Source organism: Telopea speciosissima, chromosome 1 (assembly GCF_018873765.1).
Source record: "Telopea speciosissima isolate NSW1024214 ecotype Mountain lineage chromosome 1, Tspe_v1, whole genome shotgun sequence".
Lineage (NCBI taxonomy): Eukaryota > Viridiplantae > Streptophyta > Magnoliopsida > Proteales > Proteaceae > Telopea > Telopea speciosissima.
Window position 1 is genome coordinate 72,400,754 of NC_057916.1, and position 12,760 is coordinate 72,413,513.

Consider the following 12,760-nt stretch of genomic DNA (forward strand, 5'->3'; position numbering starts at 1 on the left):
AAGGGGACTTGGCAGTATATGTGCTGATATTAGATTTTATTGGACTAGCATATGCCTCTGAGCAGGTTGAGGATTTCAAAAAGAAGGCACTTGCTAGATGTCATATCTCAAAAGGAAGGTCCTTGCCAGGACTGGTGGAATTTTATGCCAAAACTCAACTTTATGCTTTACGATGGCACACGCATGTCCGACGGGCACACACACACAGCGAGAGATTTTTGGCATAGTTTTGCAACACATTGCCAATGAGGGTAAGGAAAAGATAAAAGGTTTGTCTGGGTTACTGATTGCGATTAGCAAGCCTGTTTTCTTCATTATTGACATGGTAATCTTATTTGAGGGGTATTTCCAAATTCAAGCATTTGTCATCTTCAGATGCTCATGATTGACTACTAAATTTTGAGAAAGCAAAACATAATCTCCTACTACCTAACTGCACAGTTAATGTTATTGTTTACAGTAACTTAATTCTTGTGTGGCATAAGCTGCATGCTTGATAACTACTGCTTAGCAATGGTTTGTTACTAACTAGTTGGTATATCTCTTTATGTTGCAGGAGCGTATCCATCTCCACTAAATTATCATTTCTTCCCGAAGTCTTGCTGCACGTAGGTATTCTTCTGCATATATCTTCTTCAATTTTTATCCAAAATCAAAGCAAAGATGTGTTTTTACTTTATGGGATATGCTGTTTTTATCACTTACAGGTCAGTTAATGAAGTTATTTGCCATGGGATCCCAGATGCGAGGTTTATATTACATTTGTTACAGTTTTTAAATTATATGCTCTTTCTGTATTCTTTCCAATGTTTTATATGCTACCTTTTCTAAATTTTCTTCATTATCTGTATTTCTTCTTTAGGACATTAGAGGATGGGGATATTGTAAACGTTGACGTGACTGTCTATTATAAAGGTGTCCATGGTGAGAAACTTTATGGTAGACATTCAGTTTGCCTCAACTGTGTTGTGCAAATATGCTAGGAAGCTCTGTAAATTGGTTGAGAGTATGTGCAGGTGATCTTAATGAAACATACTTTGTGGGGAACGTTGACGAAGCATCTCAGCATCTGGTCCGCAGTACTTACGAGTGCTTGGAGAAAGCTATATCCATAGGTACAAGTTGTAAACTGCGTCATATTTTTATCCATAAACATAACTGCAGTTACTAATCAGAAATATAATAACTTCTTTACATTGCTAATAACCGTTAGTTACAGTGATTGTTAACTGAGGGTGTCAATGGGTTTGGTTCCAGTTTGGTTTGGTTCAAGGTACCATATGGCCAGGCCAAACCAAACCAAAACCGAAGCCTTTTTCAATCCCTTAAACTGAACCGAATTGGTTTGGTTTTATTCAGTTCTCTGTTTCTCTCTCGGAGTTCATCACTACAACCTACGCTTCAAGCCTTCAACCACATCTCCTGCAGCCTCTCTTCGTCGCCTACAATCTCCTGTAGCTTCTTGCCATCTGCTGCAACTGCTTCGCTTGAAAACTCTCGCCGTTGCTGTGCCCTCAATGATCCCTTTGCGGTCTGTGGCCCCTCTCTCTGCAGAGAGAGAATTGGTTTACCCTTTGGTTCATTCTGTTGCCAATAATTTATTCTTTCCTTTCTTCTGCGGCTTCTGAGTTCTAATCGCAAATTCAAACTAATTGAATACATCCAAACTATGACAAATTAAAGAAAAGCAAACAAACCCAACAAAATCAATTGCAGAGCCAATCCCAGCTAGATGAAGTCAGAAGAGATGAAGGAAAGATGAACTGTGTCTCAGCGTCTGTGTTTCTGCGAAAAAGCGAAGAGTCGAAGAGAAGGATTAGGTATTTAGGTTTAGGGTTTAGTTATTACGTTATATTAGGGTCAGTTCGGTTCATAACCCGAAACCAAACTGCACTAAACAAGAGTTTTTCTTTTTTCTTCTTTTAAAAAAAAAAAACAGAAGCGAACCAAAAAAATGAACTTGATACGTAAAACTAACAGCCACAATATTGAACCGGTTTTTCCCTTGGTTCGGTTCGATTTTTAATGGTCGTTTTGGATCCGGTTCTAAATTGACACACTTAGTTTCGGTATGTTTAGAGGGGACTTAGGTGGGGTGGGAAAATGCTGATGTGGCACTTCAAAAATCCACCCCAACCTTGTTTGGTTAATTTGGGGTGGTGAACTTACAAAAGGTCATGGGACATCATTAATTGCATTGTCTGCTGATGTGGTACTTCAAAATCCCACCCCTTTGCCATCCAAAGTCCCACCAAATTGGTGGGACTTTGGTTACTGTTCATGAGAAAAGTAACTTTACCTCAACATTTCCACCCCAGCAAAACCCCACCAACATGTGGGTCCACTCTTCCCAACAATCCCACCTCACCGTCCCCTCTAAACAAACGGGGCCTTTTGTCAATTCCAATTTCCATCTATAGTTTATGATAGAAATTAAAATAGCATATGTCTTGGACATCAGAATGTGAGCAGCTTCTGAATCTATTTGGACCTGAAAAGGTTCCAGGCACCAAATCCGCTCAACTCAACTAAGCCTTATCCCAGTTAAATGGGGTTCACAATACAAATCTGGTTTCAACTTGCAATTCTTTTGAAGTCATATTTATTGTGAAAGGTCCCAGGCACTATCTCCTTGAAAAACCAGAGAACAATAGATTTGACATTTTTGGGGTTGAGCCTGCATGCATGGTTAAAGCTACTTTGTTGTGGGGATTGAAAATGCAAAGATTTACTAGCAAGTAGGAAATTTCATTTGATACATACTTCTTTATTCAGCCTTTTCCCCTTAAATCTTATTTCCTTACAATTATCTGGTCAATCTGTCACTTCTCAAAACTGCCCTGGTCTCTTTGTATCTTTTGCTTTGTTCTGTTTCTCTCCTTGTATCTTCAGTGTGGTTCATCCTAAATTGGATCCGTGTCTTTCTTTGATTGTGGGAGATTGTGGGGAGAGGGATGGCGGGGGAGGGAGGTGGAAAGAGGGCATGAGAAGGAGAGAGCGTCGACTATAGCATCAACTTGGATAATATTTGTTGGTTAGTTTGCTCAATATTTTATCATTTGTACTTATTTCCATGTCAATGTTGGAAACAATTAACTAATACATTTCTTTTGTAAAAGGCAAATTAGTTGAAGATTCAGCAAATTTTGTGTTGATATTCCACCCCCCCTCCTTTTTTGGATGAATATTGGTCTCTTATATTGATGACTAATGGAAGTGCTTTATTTGGTAACATAGTTTTCAAGGTGCCAAGGCAGGGGCTGGAGTGAGGCCTTATTGGTCAATGCATGCATAAAACATTCATCAATCATGTAGGATCGGATGGCAACACCCAAGAGGGGGAGTGAATTGGGTGACAACTCTTTTTTATCAATATAAACACAAGCTAAAATACAATGCAAGTGCAAAGTGGGGGGGGGGGGGGAAGGTTTGGACCCAACTATCCCATATCCATCACCTTAATCACAGACCAAGGATTTCCTCCACTATGGATTCCTTTTCTCATGCAGGAATCAAGCCCATACACAACAACTATCCCATATCCACGACCTTAATCACAGACCAAGGATTTCCTCCACTATGGATTCCTTTTCTCATGCAGGAATCAAGCCCATACACAACTCAACCACTAACCTTAGATTGAGCTCCCGGACCACACAGACCAAGGATTTCTTTACTCAGGTCACATAGACCAAGGATTTCCACCAGGGCCATACAAGCCAAAGATTTCCACCTAGCCACACAGACCAAGGATTTCCTTTCTTCAACAGTTGAGCTTTTTAGGCACAATTGAGGCTTCTTTCTTCAAGTAGAAACTTTACACATTAAGCTCAGATGAATCACACAAGATAGCCCTTTTGATGTTCTTAATGTATAGCTCAAAACAATATGTTCATCTATATATTTATCAAGTGTCTCAACCCATATATCTATAGGCAACCAAAACTAACCGTTAGACTAGCCGGTACTCCGGTAGAGACAAGCTAGGCTTCTCATTCTAAATTTAAATTATCTTTTTCATTTTGAAGAGAAACTAGCTGTTGGAGGTCCACCCAACTTCAATTTAAGTTGGAAGTAATAATGCTTTTGGGTCTCTAAAAATTCTTATTATATTTTCCAAGAAAAATTAGTTGGTGGAGCTCCTCATCATCAGTGAAGATGTTTAAGAGTTTCACTCAAGTGGTTAGGTCCAAGAGGTTAATTAATGATGAGTCAAAACCATTTAAATCCATAACCATGCAGCAATAAATGCTATCGCATGGAAGACCGCATGACAGACGGAAGACTGTGGCTGCTGAGACTCGAGACTGTCATTCTCGGACATGGACGGAAGTAGGTCATGGAAGACCACAGGATCGCCCGTCTTGTTGTAACTAGTCTCATTACTCTCGGTCATACACGAAAACTCGCATGGAAGTTGCGAGGATCATCCACGGACTTAGAACTTTAAATCTTGGTAGTCCGTGATTGACTTAAAATATTTTGTGATTTTCCATTTAAGCTTAATCATCCGTCTCTGTTCGCATTAGACCGTGGACAACTGACTCAGACATTTTTCTAAGTCAAACCACCTAGTTTCTTGGGTTTGTCATTTAGGTCATTTTGATGTCATTTTCTTGAGCTGCTTAAATCTTGTGGATCTTGTACATTAGGATTACTATGATATATCAATAAATATCAAATCCTAATCTTGTTCTTGAAAGATTCCTTCAAACTTGATGTAGCTTGCAGATCCTTGATCTTTCAAGTCAAGGAAGACCGTCCTCAATAGTTCTTCATTCAATCAACATGCCTTGTTCTTTCTTCAATTGTTTCTCATCAGAAGCTTGGGTAACATCAAACTCTTAACACATTAGTAGTTTAGTACGCATGTTAGTATACCCAAACACACATCACATAATGGGTTTCATATTTAAAACACATAATATATAAATGGAACCTTCTAGGTCCAACAAATCAATTAAGGATCATTTTACATTCATTAAATCATGCAAAAAATGATCAAGGAAGTGTTTGTTTAACTAATTACCATGTTTTAGGACTTAACTATATTCATTTTTCCAATTTTAACCCCCTAAAGACATGATAAGCTGCAATAAGGTGCACCACAAAAGCATACAACCATACATGAGTTAAAAGAAAAAAATAAAAAAAAATAAAAATGAAGTAACTAAAACCCAAAATGACACCTGCCTAGGTCAAAATCTGGCCTAGACGACCAAGAAATGATGTGTGGGCAAAGCCTTGACGACCAAGGTGACTTTTAGATGAGGCCTTAGTGACAAAAGTGAGCTCAAGTTGTAGAAAAAGAAGGCGAGTCAGGCTGATGCAGATACATCACCAAAAGAGGCTTATTATAATGGGAATAAGTCTAGGGTTGGGTTATATACATGTTGGGCCTTTTCGCCTTTGATCCCATGGGTTTCCAATGTAATAGGTGATGTAGATAAGTCACTAATGGGTTTCTTTTATTGAAAATAAGCTTTGGGTTGGGTCATACATGCATTGAGACTTTGATCCCATGGGTTTACCTTGTAATTGACCAATTTAATAAGCCTAAAATATGGGTAGAAAGTAGGAAAACGGGATTTACTTCATTAGTTTAGTTGGAGTCCTATTTTGAGTATGTTTTCTTTATTATTTCACTTTCCTAGTCAATTTAGGATACCTTATTAGTTAAGGGCAGGGTTAGGCCTTTTATTTTTAGTGTCCAAGTCTATTTTTGAGTCTGCTATATAAGTTTGTAAGAGAGGCCAACATTGTACACGAATGTGATTAATGAATATTGACTTGAGCCTTTGTGAAAATCCTGAGATAGGATGGGTGAGATGCCCAGGCTGAGATAGCCTACCCTTCCTTTCCCCCTTCTTCCTACTCGATCCCCATTCGTCTTCTATTTTCTGTTTTGTTTTAAAACCTGCAACCACGCCGTCGGGTGTGTATTATGGAGTTTGAATCAAGGTTTTGAGATCCAAGAGTCATTCAACACCACTAGTTCGATTGTTGCGGCTTCTCTTTATTCAGGAGATTATTTATTCCAGATTGCTGCTTCAACAGGTTACAAATTTGTGGGTTTATATCTATTACTTCTCTTGTGGTTACTGTTGTAATTTGGGGTTTAAAGGGTAGAATTGTCCATAGGGGTATTTCTGTCGTAGTTCATAGACTTGAGCATCATTACCGACTTGGGAATAGGTTGCCTGAGCCGCCCTCCAGATCTTGGCAGCAGTGTCCAAGAGCATATAACCATCAGCAATCTCCAGCTGCATGCTATTGAAGAGAAATGACATAACCTGGGAGTTGGCGGAACTCCATTTTTCTTGTTCAGCTTCAGCAGTGGGTTTTGGCTTAGCATGTTGTAATTTGGGGTTTAAAGGGTAGAATTTTCCATAGGGGTATTTCTGTCGTAGTTCATAGACTTGAGCATTGTTACCGACTTGGGAATAGGTTGCCTGGGCCGCCTTCCAGATCTTGGGAGCAGTGTCCAAGAGCATATAACTATCAGCAATCTCCGGCTGCATGCTATTGAAGAGAAATGACATAACCAGGGAGTTGGCGGAACTCCATTTTTCTTGTTCAGCTTCAGCAGTGGGTTTTGGCTTAGCATCAGTGAGATAGTCATAATATCCACGAGCATCAATAGAGAGGTAAACTGACTTGGACCACTTCAGATAATTTCCACCATTAAGTTTAATAGCACAAAGGGGAAAAGTTGGATAATGATGACCTCCATCCTCTCCAGAAGAACCAGAAGATACCTCTAAACCAGTCATCTCAGATTGGATAAAAGAACCCCTGAAAAAATCTAGAGAATCGATCTTGTATAACTGATAGAAAACAGGATTAGGAAAAAATAGATTCCAAGGAATTTGGAAAAAATCGATTCTAGCAAGGTGCAAGAAATCGAGATAAAAAAAGCTGCAAACAGAGATCGATTTCAGGTGGTATCCTGAGAAAATCGATAAACACAGGAAAAAAAGCCAGAAAAAAAATCGATTCCAAAAGACTGCAAAAGAATCGATTAGAAGAAAAAGGGGAACCAGAAAAAAACGATGCCAGAAAGATCTGAGAAAAATCGATTGGATAAAAATCTGGATCCCGTCAAAGAGAAAGGAAAAAAAACAGGATTAGGTCCTTCACAGCATTAGTGTAATTGAAGGAACCACACAAAAAAAGAGAAAAAAGGCCCTCGGTGGCTTAGGAAAGAGCCACCAAGATGGGCGGATGTGAGAAAAGGCTGCGGTAGGAAGGACTGCTGCTAGAAGAAGGTGAAAGGCTGATGGGTGGTGGCGCTAGGCTGTGGGAGGCACTGAAATTGAGAAAGGGAGAGAGAGAGAAAGAGAGGCTGGATTAGGGTTGATTCCCTAGGTTGATCTTTCCCTCTCTGATTTCATGTTTGAGTTGGGAAAATAGGACTTGTGTCATATGAGACACAGTCAATCTTTATTTATAATGAGGAGTGGGACATTCTAGATAGGTTACAGGACAGAAATACCCCTATGGACAATTCTACCCTTTAAACCCCAAATTACAACAGTTACCAATTTGAGATCCCATTGTTCTGGTATTATTGGATTGATCTTTTGGTGGGAAATGTTCTTCATTTTAGATATTGAAACCATTCCATTATTACCAACCCAAACAAATACGACCTCTTTGAGATTTACGGTTCATGCCTCTTTCTCCTAAGACTTTAAGAGTTTTTCTATTTGATCCTGCCTGGGATTAGACCTATTCTTGTTATAGTCTTACATTAATAGGTCCCTTTTATGACCTGAAGTATGGGTAATAGGGTTGCATACAGGATTAACTGTTTAATTCCTTGCTTAGTTTTATTTATGTAATTAGTGCTTATTTAATCACTTAAGTGATCATGTGACTTGGTTAAGTGGTCATGTGACTATTTAATTGTTATGTAAGTTGGGCTGGATTAGGACTCCATAAGTCCAGCCATGTTTTGAATCTATTTTCTTCAGTATTTTAGTTTCATAGTTAGTTTAGGATACCTAATAGGTTATGGATTGGGTTAGGCCTTTCCTTTTTAGTGTAGGAGTCTATTTTTGAGTCTTTTATATAGGGTTGTAAGGGGAGCAAGCATTGAACACAAATTTTGATTAATGAAAAGCTTTTTGCTGCTCTTCTTCTCCATTGAAGATTTTGTCTTGTGTTTGATCAAGGCTGGTGGGATTGGTGTTTGATTCAGTTGACACCTTGCGGTGTGAAGCCGGGGTGGTTCGTTTAAACTCTCTTGGTTCTCCATTGGTGTTCTACATTCAAGTTCTGGTTTTTATTCAAGGATCTTCATTCAAGCAAGCTGCTGTCCAAGAAAGTCTGCAACAACAGTAAGTTTGAATCCATCCCAAACCCTAACCATTCTTCTCTAATCCTCTAAACAACCAAACCCTAGGAATCCTTCTTTCCGTTTTCTCAAAACCCTAAACCTAGACTCCAACTGGCTGCCAATTCTGATTATTAGCAGTCCTAGACTTGTTAAAGTTTAACGAGACCTTCACTGGAAGACTCCCCAACATCATCTTGATCTAACCTTACCATCAAACCCTAGACCCCATTAAACCCTAACCCTAATTTAACCAAAAACACCTATTTTGACCTACTCGAACTACTGTTCAGATCAGATCCTGGTTATTTGACTCCTAGTTTGATTATTCAAACCTAGGGCTACATTACAGGTCTTAGGGCCTAGGTGAGGCCTTGACAATTACGTTCAGTAATGTTTCATGTAAGTGTAAAAGGACAGTTTTCTTTCTAGAGAAAAATAGTCCTCTTACCTAAATAGAGAGGGAAAGAAAGATGGTAACATGTAGGCATCACCGGGACAATTTGAATAGAGGCCTTCAGACAAGAATATTATGGTTATATGTGTCTGGATGGATATGTGCTTGAATTTAAGAGATGAGGTGAATTGCCCAATTGTGAGGCATTTGCTGACTTTGATTATCACTTTTTGATGGAACATTTTCGAACTGCTATTACATTTATTTATTAAGTTTTCATAATTAATATTTTCTGGACTGTATCCACTTTTGAAAAATTGTTCATCTAGTCTTATTTGCTTAGGTATGTTTTTCTATGAAGTTTTTTATTGGAAATTGAAATGGATTACAATTTCTTCCCCAAATCTCAGTTAAACCTGGAGTACGATTTCGTGAAGTTGGCGAAGTTATTAATCGGCATGCTTCAATGTCCGGATTATCTGTGGTAATATGGTGTCTTGATTCTGCATTCTCAAAACCTGATAATTTTGTTGAAGTGGCTGACAATTTTCCTACTAATATTTACTATGGATCTTGTAAAAATAGGTGAGATCATATTGCGGTCATGGTATTGGAGAGCTATTTCACTGTGCTCCAAATATTCCTCATTATGGCAGTATCCATGTAACGGGTTTTGAAGTCTCCTGTTTTAGACATTCTATTTTTTGAATCCTTCTTAGTCCACTCAAGCTCTTGACTCATGCAATTGTTGTCTTTTATTTATTTGTTGCTAACCTTAACACAATCAGAAAATAAAGCAGTTGGTGTGATGAAAGCTGGGCAGACCTTCTCAATTGAGCCAATGATCAATGCAGGTATCTTTTAGAGATATTATGGAGAGTGCAAGCTTTCTAATTGAATGTTCCTAACTCCGTATAACACATACTAAAAGAACTTTCTTCATAGGAGTTTGGCGTGATCGGATGTGGCCCGATGGATGGACAGCTGTTACTGCAGATGGTAAACGCAGTGCACAATTTGAGCATACTCTGCTGGTAACTTCTAATGGTCATCTGGCTATTTGTAGATGAATGTGAATTCTGTTTCGATTGTTCTCAATCACTTTAAGCATTGCCGTAATAATGACATGAGCTCTCACAATGAGTTCAGTGATTCTCCGTCCTAGCTCTGCATATAGATCTCTAGTAAGCAGGAGGTTTGTCTCATTAATTTTTTGTGCCACTGTATATATACATATTATTCCTATCTTAACCTTAGATTTCATCCTCATATTTTTCAAACATTTGGTGTATATATACGTTTACCTTTCTGTCTCACATTGTGTATGGATGCTTTAGAGCAGAGCATGGATTCTCAAATGTTGAATAATGTTCTTGTGTTGGATTTATCTTATGTAGATTGACTACACAAGCCATTTCAATGTGCGCCTAATATACTGCTATACATGACCCAATGACTATAGTGTTGACCACAGCTTAGTCCGTCGAAAAGTATAGATTATACACACCTTAAGTAGTCAGTACAATTTATGCTTCTACACGATGCTGCTGTTTCTAGGCAATGCCTAACTGCATCTTCTCTATGATCTATATTGTGTTATTACATTTTGTACGTTTTGGTCCCCCCCCCCCCCCCCCTCTTCTCTCCAACCTTTGAAATTTACATTTTGGATTATTATTGATACTTTCCCTGATCTTTCATGCAGGTCACGGAAACTGGAGTTGAGGTTCTTACAGGACGGTTACCCAGTTCACCTAATGTATTCCCATGGCTTAATGTGTGACAGTTTCACCAGGCTCAGAGTATCAGACTACAACTTCTATTAGCACATTTGGGTCGATTGAGACCAGCCAATTGTTATTTTGCTGCTGTTGACTACAATATTTACATGGAATAAGGATCATGCTTTAGTGGTGCCATTTGCAAATCAATCACAGCTGGCTAAATGTTCATTTCATCCAGCTATCTTGCCTAAACCATCCAGAATGATGAGCTGGTGTTCTGGATGTCCTACATGCAGGTTGGAGATTTGAAGATGCAATATCAATATTTTTGTTTGGACTGAGTTTCCCTGATCCCATTCACCGAGGGGCAGGAAAGGGTATCGGGAGAGTATTTTGGAACATACTAAAACCCTAGGATGGTGGGTGAACCATCCTCAATGGGTGGAGGAAAACTTGGAAAACTGTCTTTGTTTATCCTTGTTTTTTGTTTGGGGAGGAGGTGGTGTTGTGTGAGAAGTTTTGATTTTGATGATCCTCAAGTTTTTCATGACATTCTATTTTTAGCTTTTGGAATCATTTTCGTCTTACTGTAATTTCTTAGATGCTTAAGACAGATCAGACATTTGTTTTCAATGCTCAAATCAAACTGCTTGATTGAGAACAAATGAATATTCGATTCTGGAAGCTGATGAAATTGTATGATTATGAGAAACTTTGCCTGGGATGGATGAACCCCTAATTCTTGAGAGACTAGACACTCAATCTAGGCTCTTTTGCAGTTAATTTAGGTGCCTTTCCAGGCTGCCCACTGATATAACAAGAGAAGTCACTCTCTTGATCACTCTATATGCTATAATCTCTATTATTGTGTTTAAATAACACCTTAGGAACCAGTGCGAATTTTATTTTAAGTTCAATTTCGAGATTCTTGGCCCGTCTTGTCAAGCTTTTGTCCTATCACTAAATTTTCCAACAGGAACAAACAAGGCTTTTTACGTGTCCAAACTCTAGACCCAAAAGCCCCTCAATTAACTTGGATGCTTACTTGGTCTCTACAAGCACATGGAGCCCAACAATGCACTCTAAATTTTCTTTCAAACACAGTTTGAAGTGGACTACCTTCCCCCTACCCCCCCCCCTTTTTTTTTGGGGTTAGGAGGGGGGGGGGGGGAAGATGTGGTTTGGTTTGGTTTGTAATTTTATTATAATTTTTCAATTAAAGTTGGTGAAAAAAAATTGTCATTTTATTATATATATTTTTTATCCCTTTAGTGCATGGTTTAAGTGCACGGTATCGGATCGGGTATCGATCACCTGCAAAACCGATGCAATATTGTTATAGTACCGGCATGGATCAGCCGTATCGGACACATTTGCCCTTGATTTTCCTTAAAAAACTAGGTTTGTCACTGTTTTACCCCTTTTCCGTATCATGTCATAGATACGTTAGGATCGACAACTAGTAAAACCATAATGTATCGCCCCATGCTGATGCCTCAAACCATGCTTTAGTGTAATATTTTTTTTTTCTTCCTTTTGAAGAAGATAAAATCATGTTATTTCAATTGTGTACTTCAAAATCGTGATAGGCTGATAGCTGATATAATGATAAGTCACTTTTGAATTATACTTTCAGGAATAAGACACTGTACAATCAAAGGAAGTTTACAATTTATCAATTTACCACTTGATTAGGTGCAGCCCTTTTTAATATTACAAGAATATAAATCCGACCATTGAGATTGAAATGAACTCCCTCATATTTGTAACGTTACAAGTTAAAGAAGATGAAAAAGTTTACTTATGCACGATGTTTAACAAATTAAATCCCTTATTTATTTGGTAAAAATGTATCTCTATAGTCTCACTTATGACTTTTTTGTTTCTGGATTGTTTGTGCAAAGCTAAGCGAAGTTATGGGATAGATCATAGATTGGATTTTAAGGTGGGGCGAGAGAGTTTTGCTACTACTCTCAATATTTCCCAACCCTCATTTGAAACTTCAGAAGTCATTATAGAATAGCGTTAAAAAAATCCTCTGCAGTGCCCTAATCTAGAGCTTGATGGGAGATGCGACATCCAACGGTGCCAAGCTCGATAAAAAATAAAAGAAACAAAAAGCTATCTTGCAACGAGCTCGAACCCTTGGATGAAGCTTCTTCCATGTGTTGAGCTCTCAGGGCCGTACTGTACAGGATTTTAATCCCATAAAAAAACAAATCACGGTGTTGACGCCTGCTTGGTTAGAGGATTCGGAATTGACTCGCTAGACTCACTATGTTGAAAAAATGTGGGTTAGGC

At 38.6% G+C, this 12,760-nt stretch overlaps 1 protein-coding gene across 1 annotated transcript in view; it reads left to right on the top strand.

Moving 5' to 3' along the window:
- The window catches only part of LOC122654152 (methionine aminopeptidase 1A-like), a 44,781-nt gene extending 34,018 nt beyond the window's left edge, over positions 1 to 10,763 (top strand). Inside the window, exons 10-18 of the mRNA XM_043848133.1 lie at positions 557 to 608; positions 708 to 749; positions 863 to 924; positions 1,017 to 1,115; positions 9,146 to 9,219; positions 9,321 to 9,390; positions 9,524 to 9,589; positions 9,681 to 9,769; positions 10,441 to 10,763. Coding sequence (XP_043704068.1) covers positions 557 to 608; positions 708 to 749; positions 863 to 924; positions 1,017 to 1,115; positions 9,146 to 9,219; positions 9,321 to 9,390; positions 9,524 to 9,589; positions 9,681 to 9,769; positions 10,441 to 10,518 — 632 coding nt within the window. The 3' untranslated portion in view covers positions 10,519 to 10,763. The remainder of the gene's footprint in view (positions 1 to 556; positions 609 to 707; positions 750 to 862; positions 925 to 1,016; positions 1,116 to 9,145; positions 9,220 to 9,320; positions 9,391 to 9,523; positions 9,590 to 9,680; positions 9,770 to 10,440) is intronic.
- Positions 10,764 to 12,760: the final 1,997 nt, after the last annotated feature.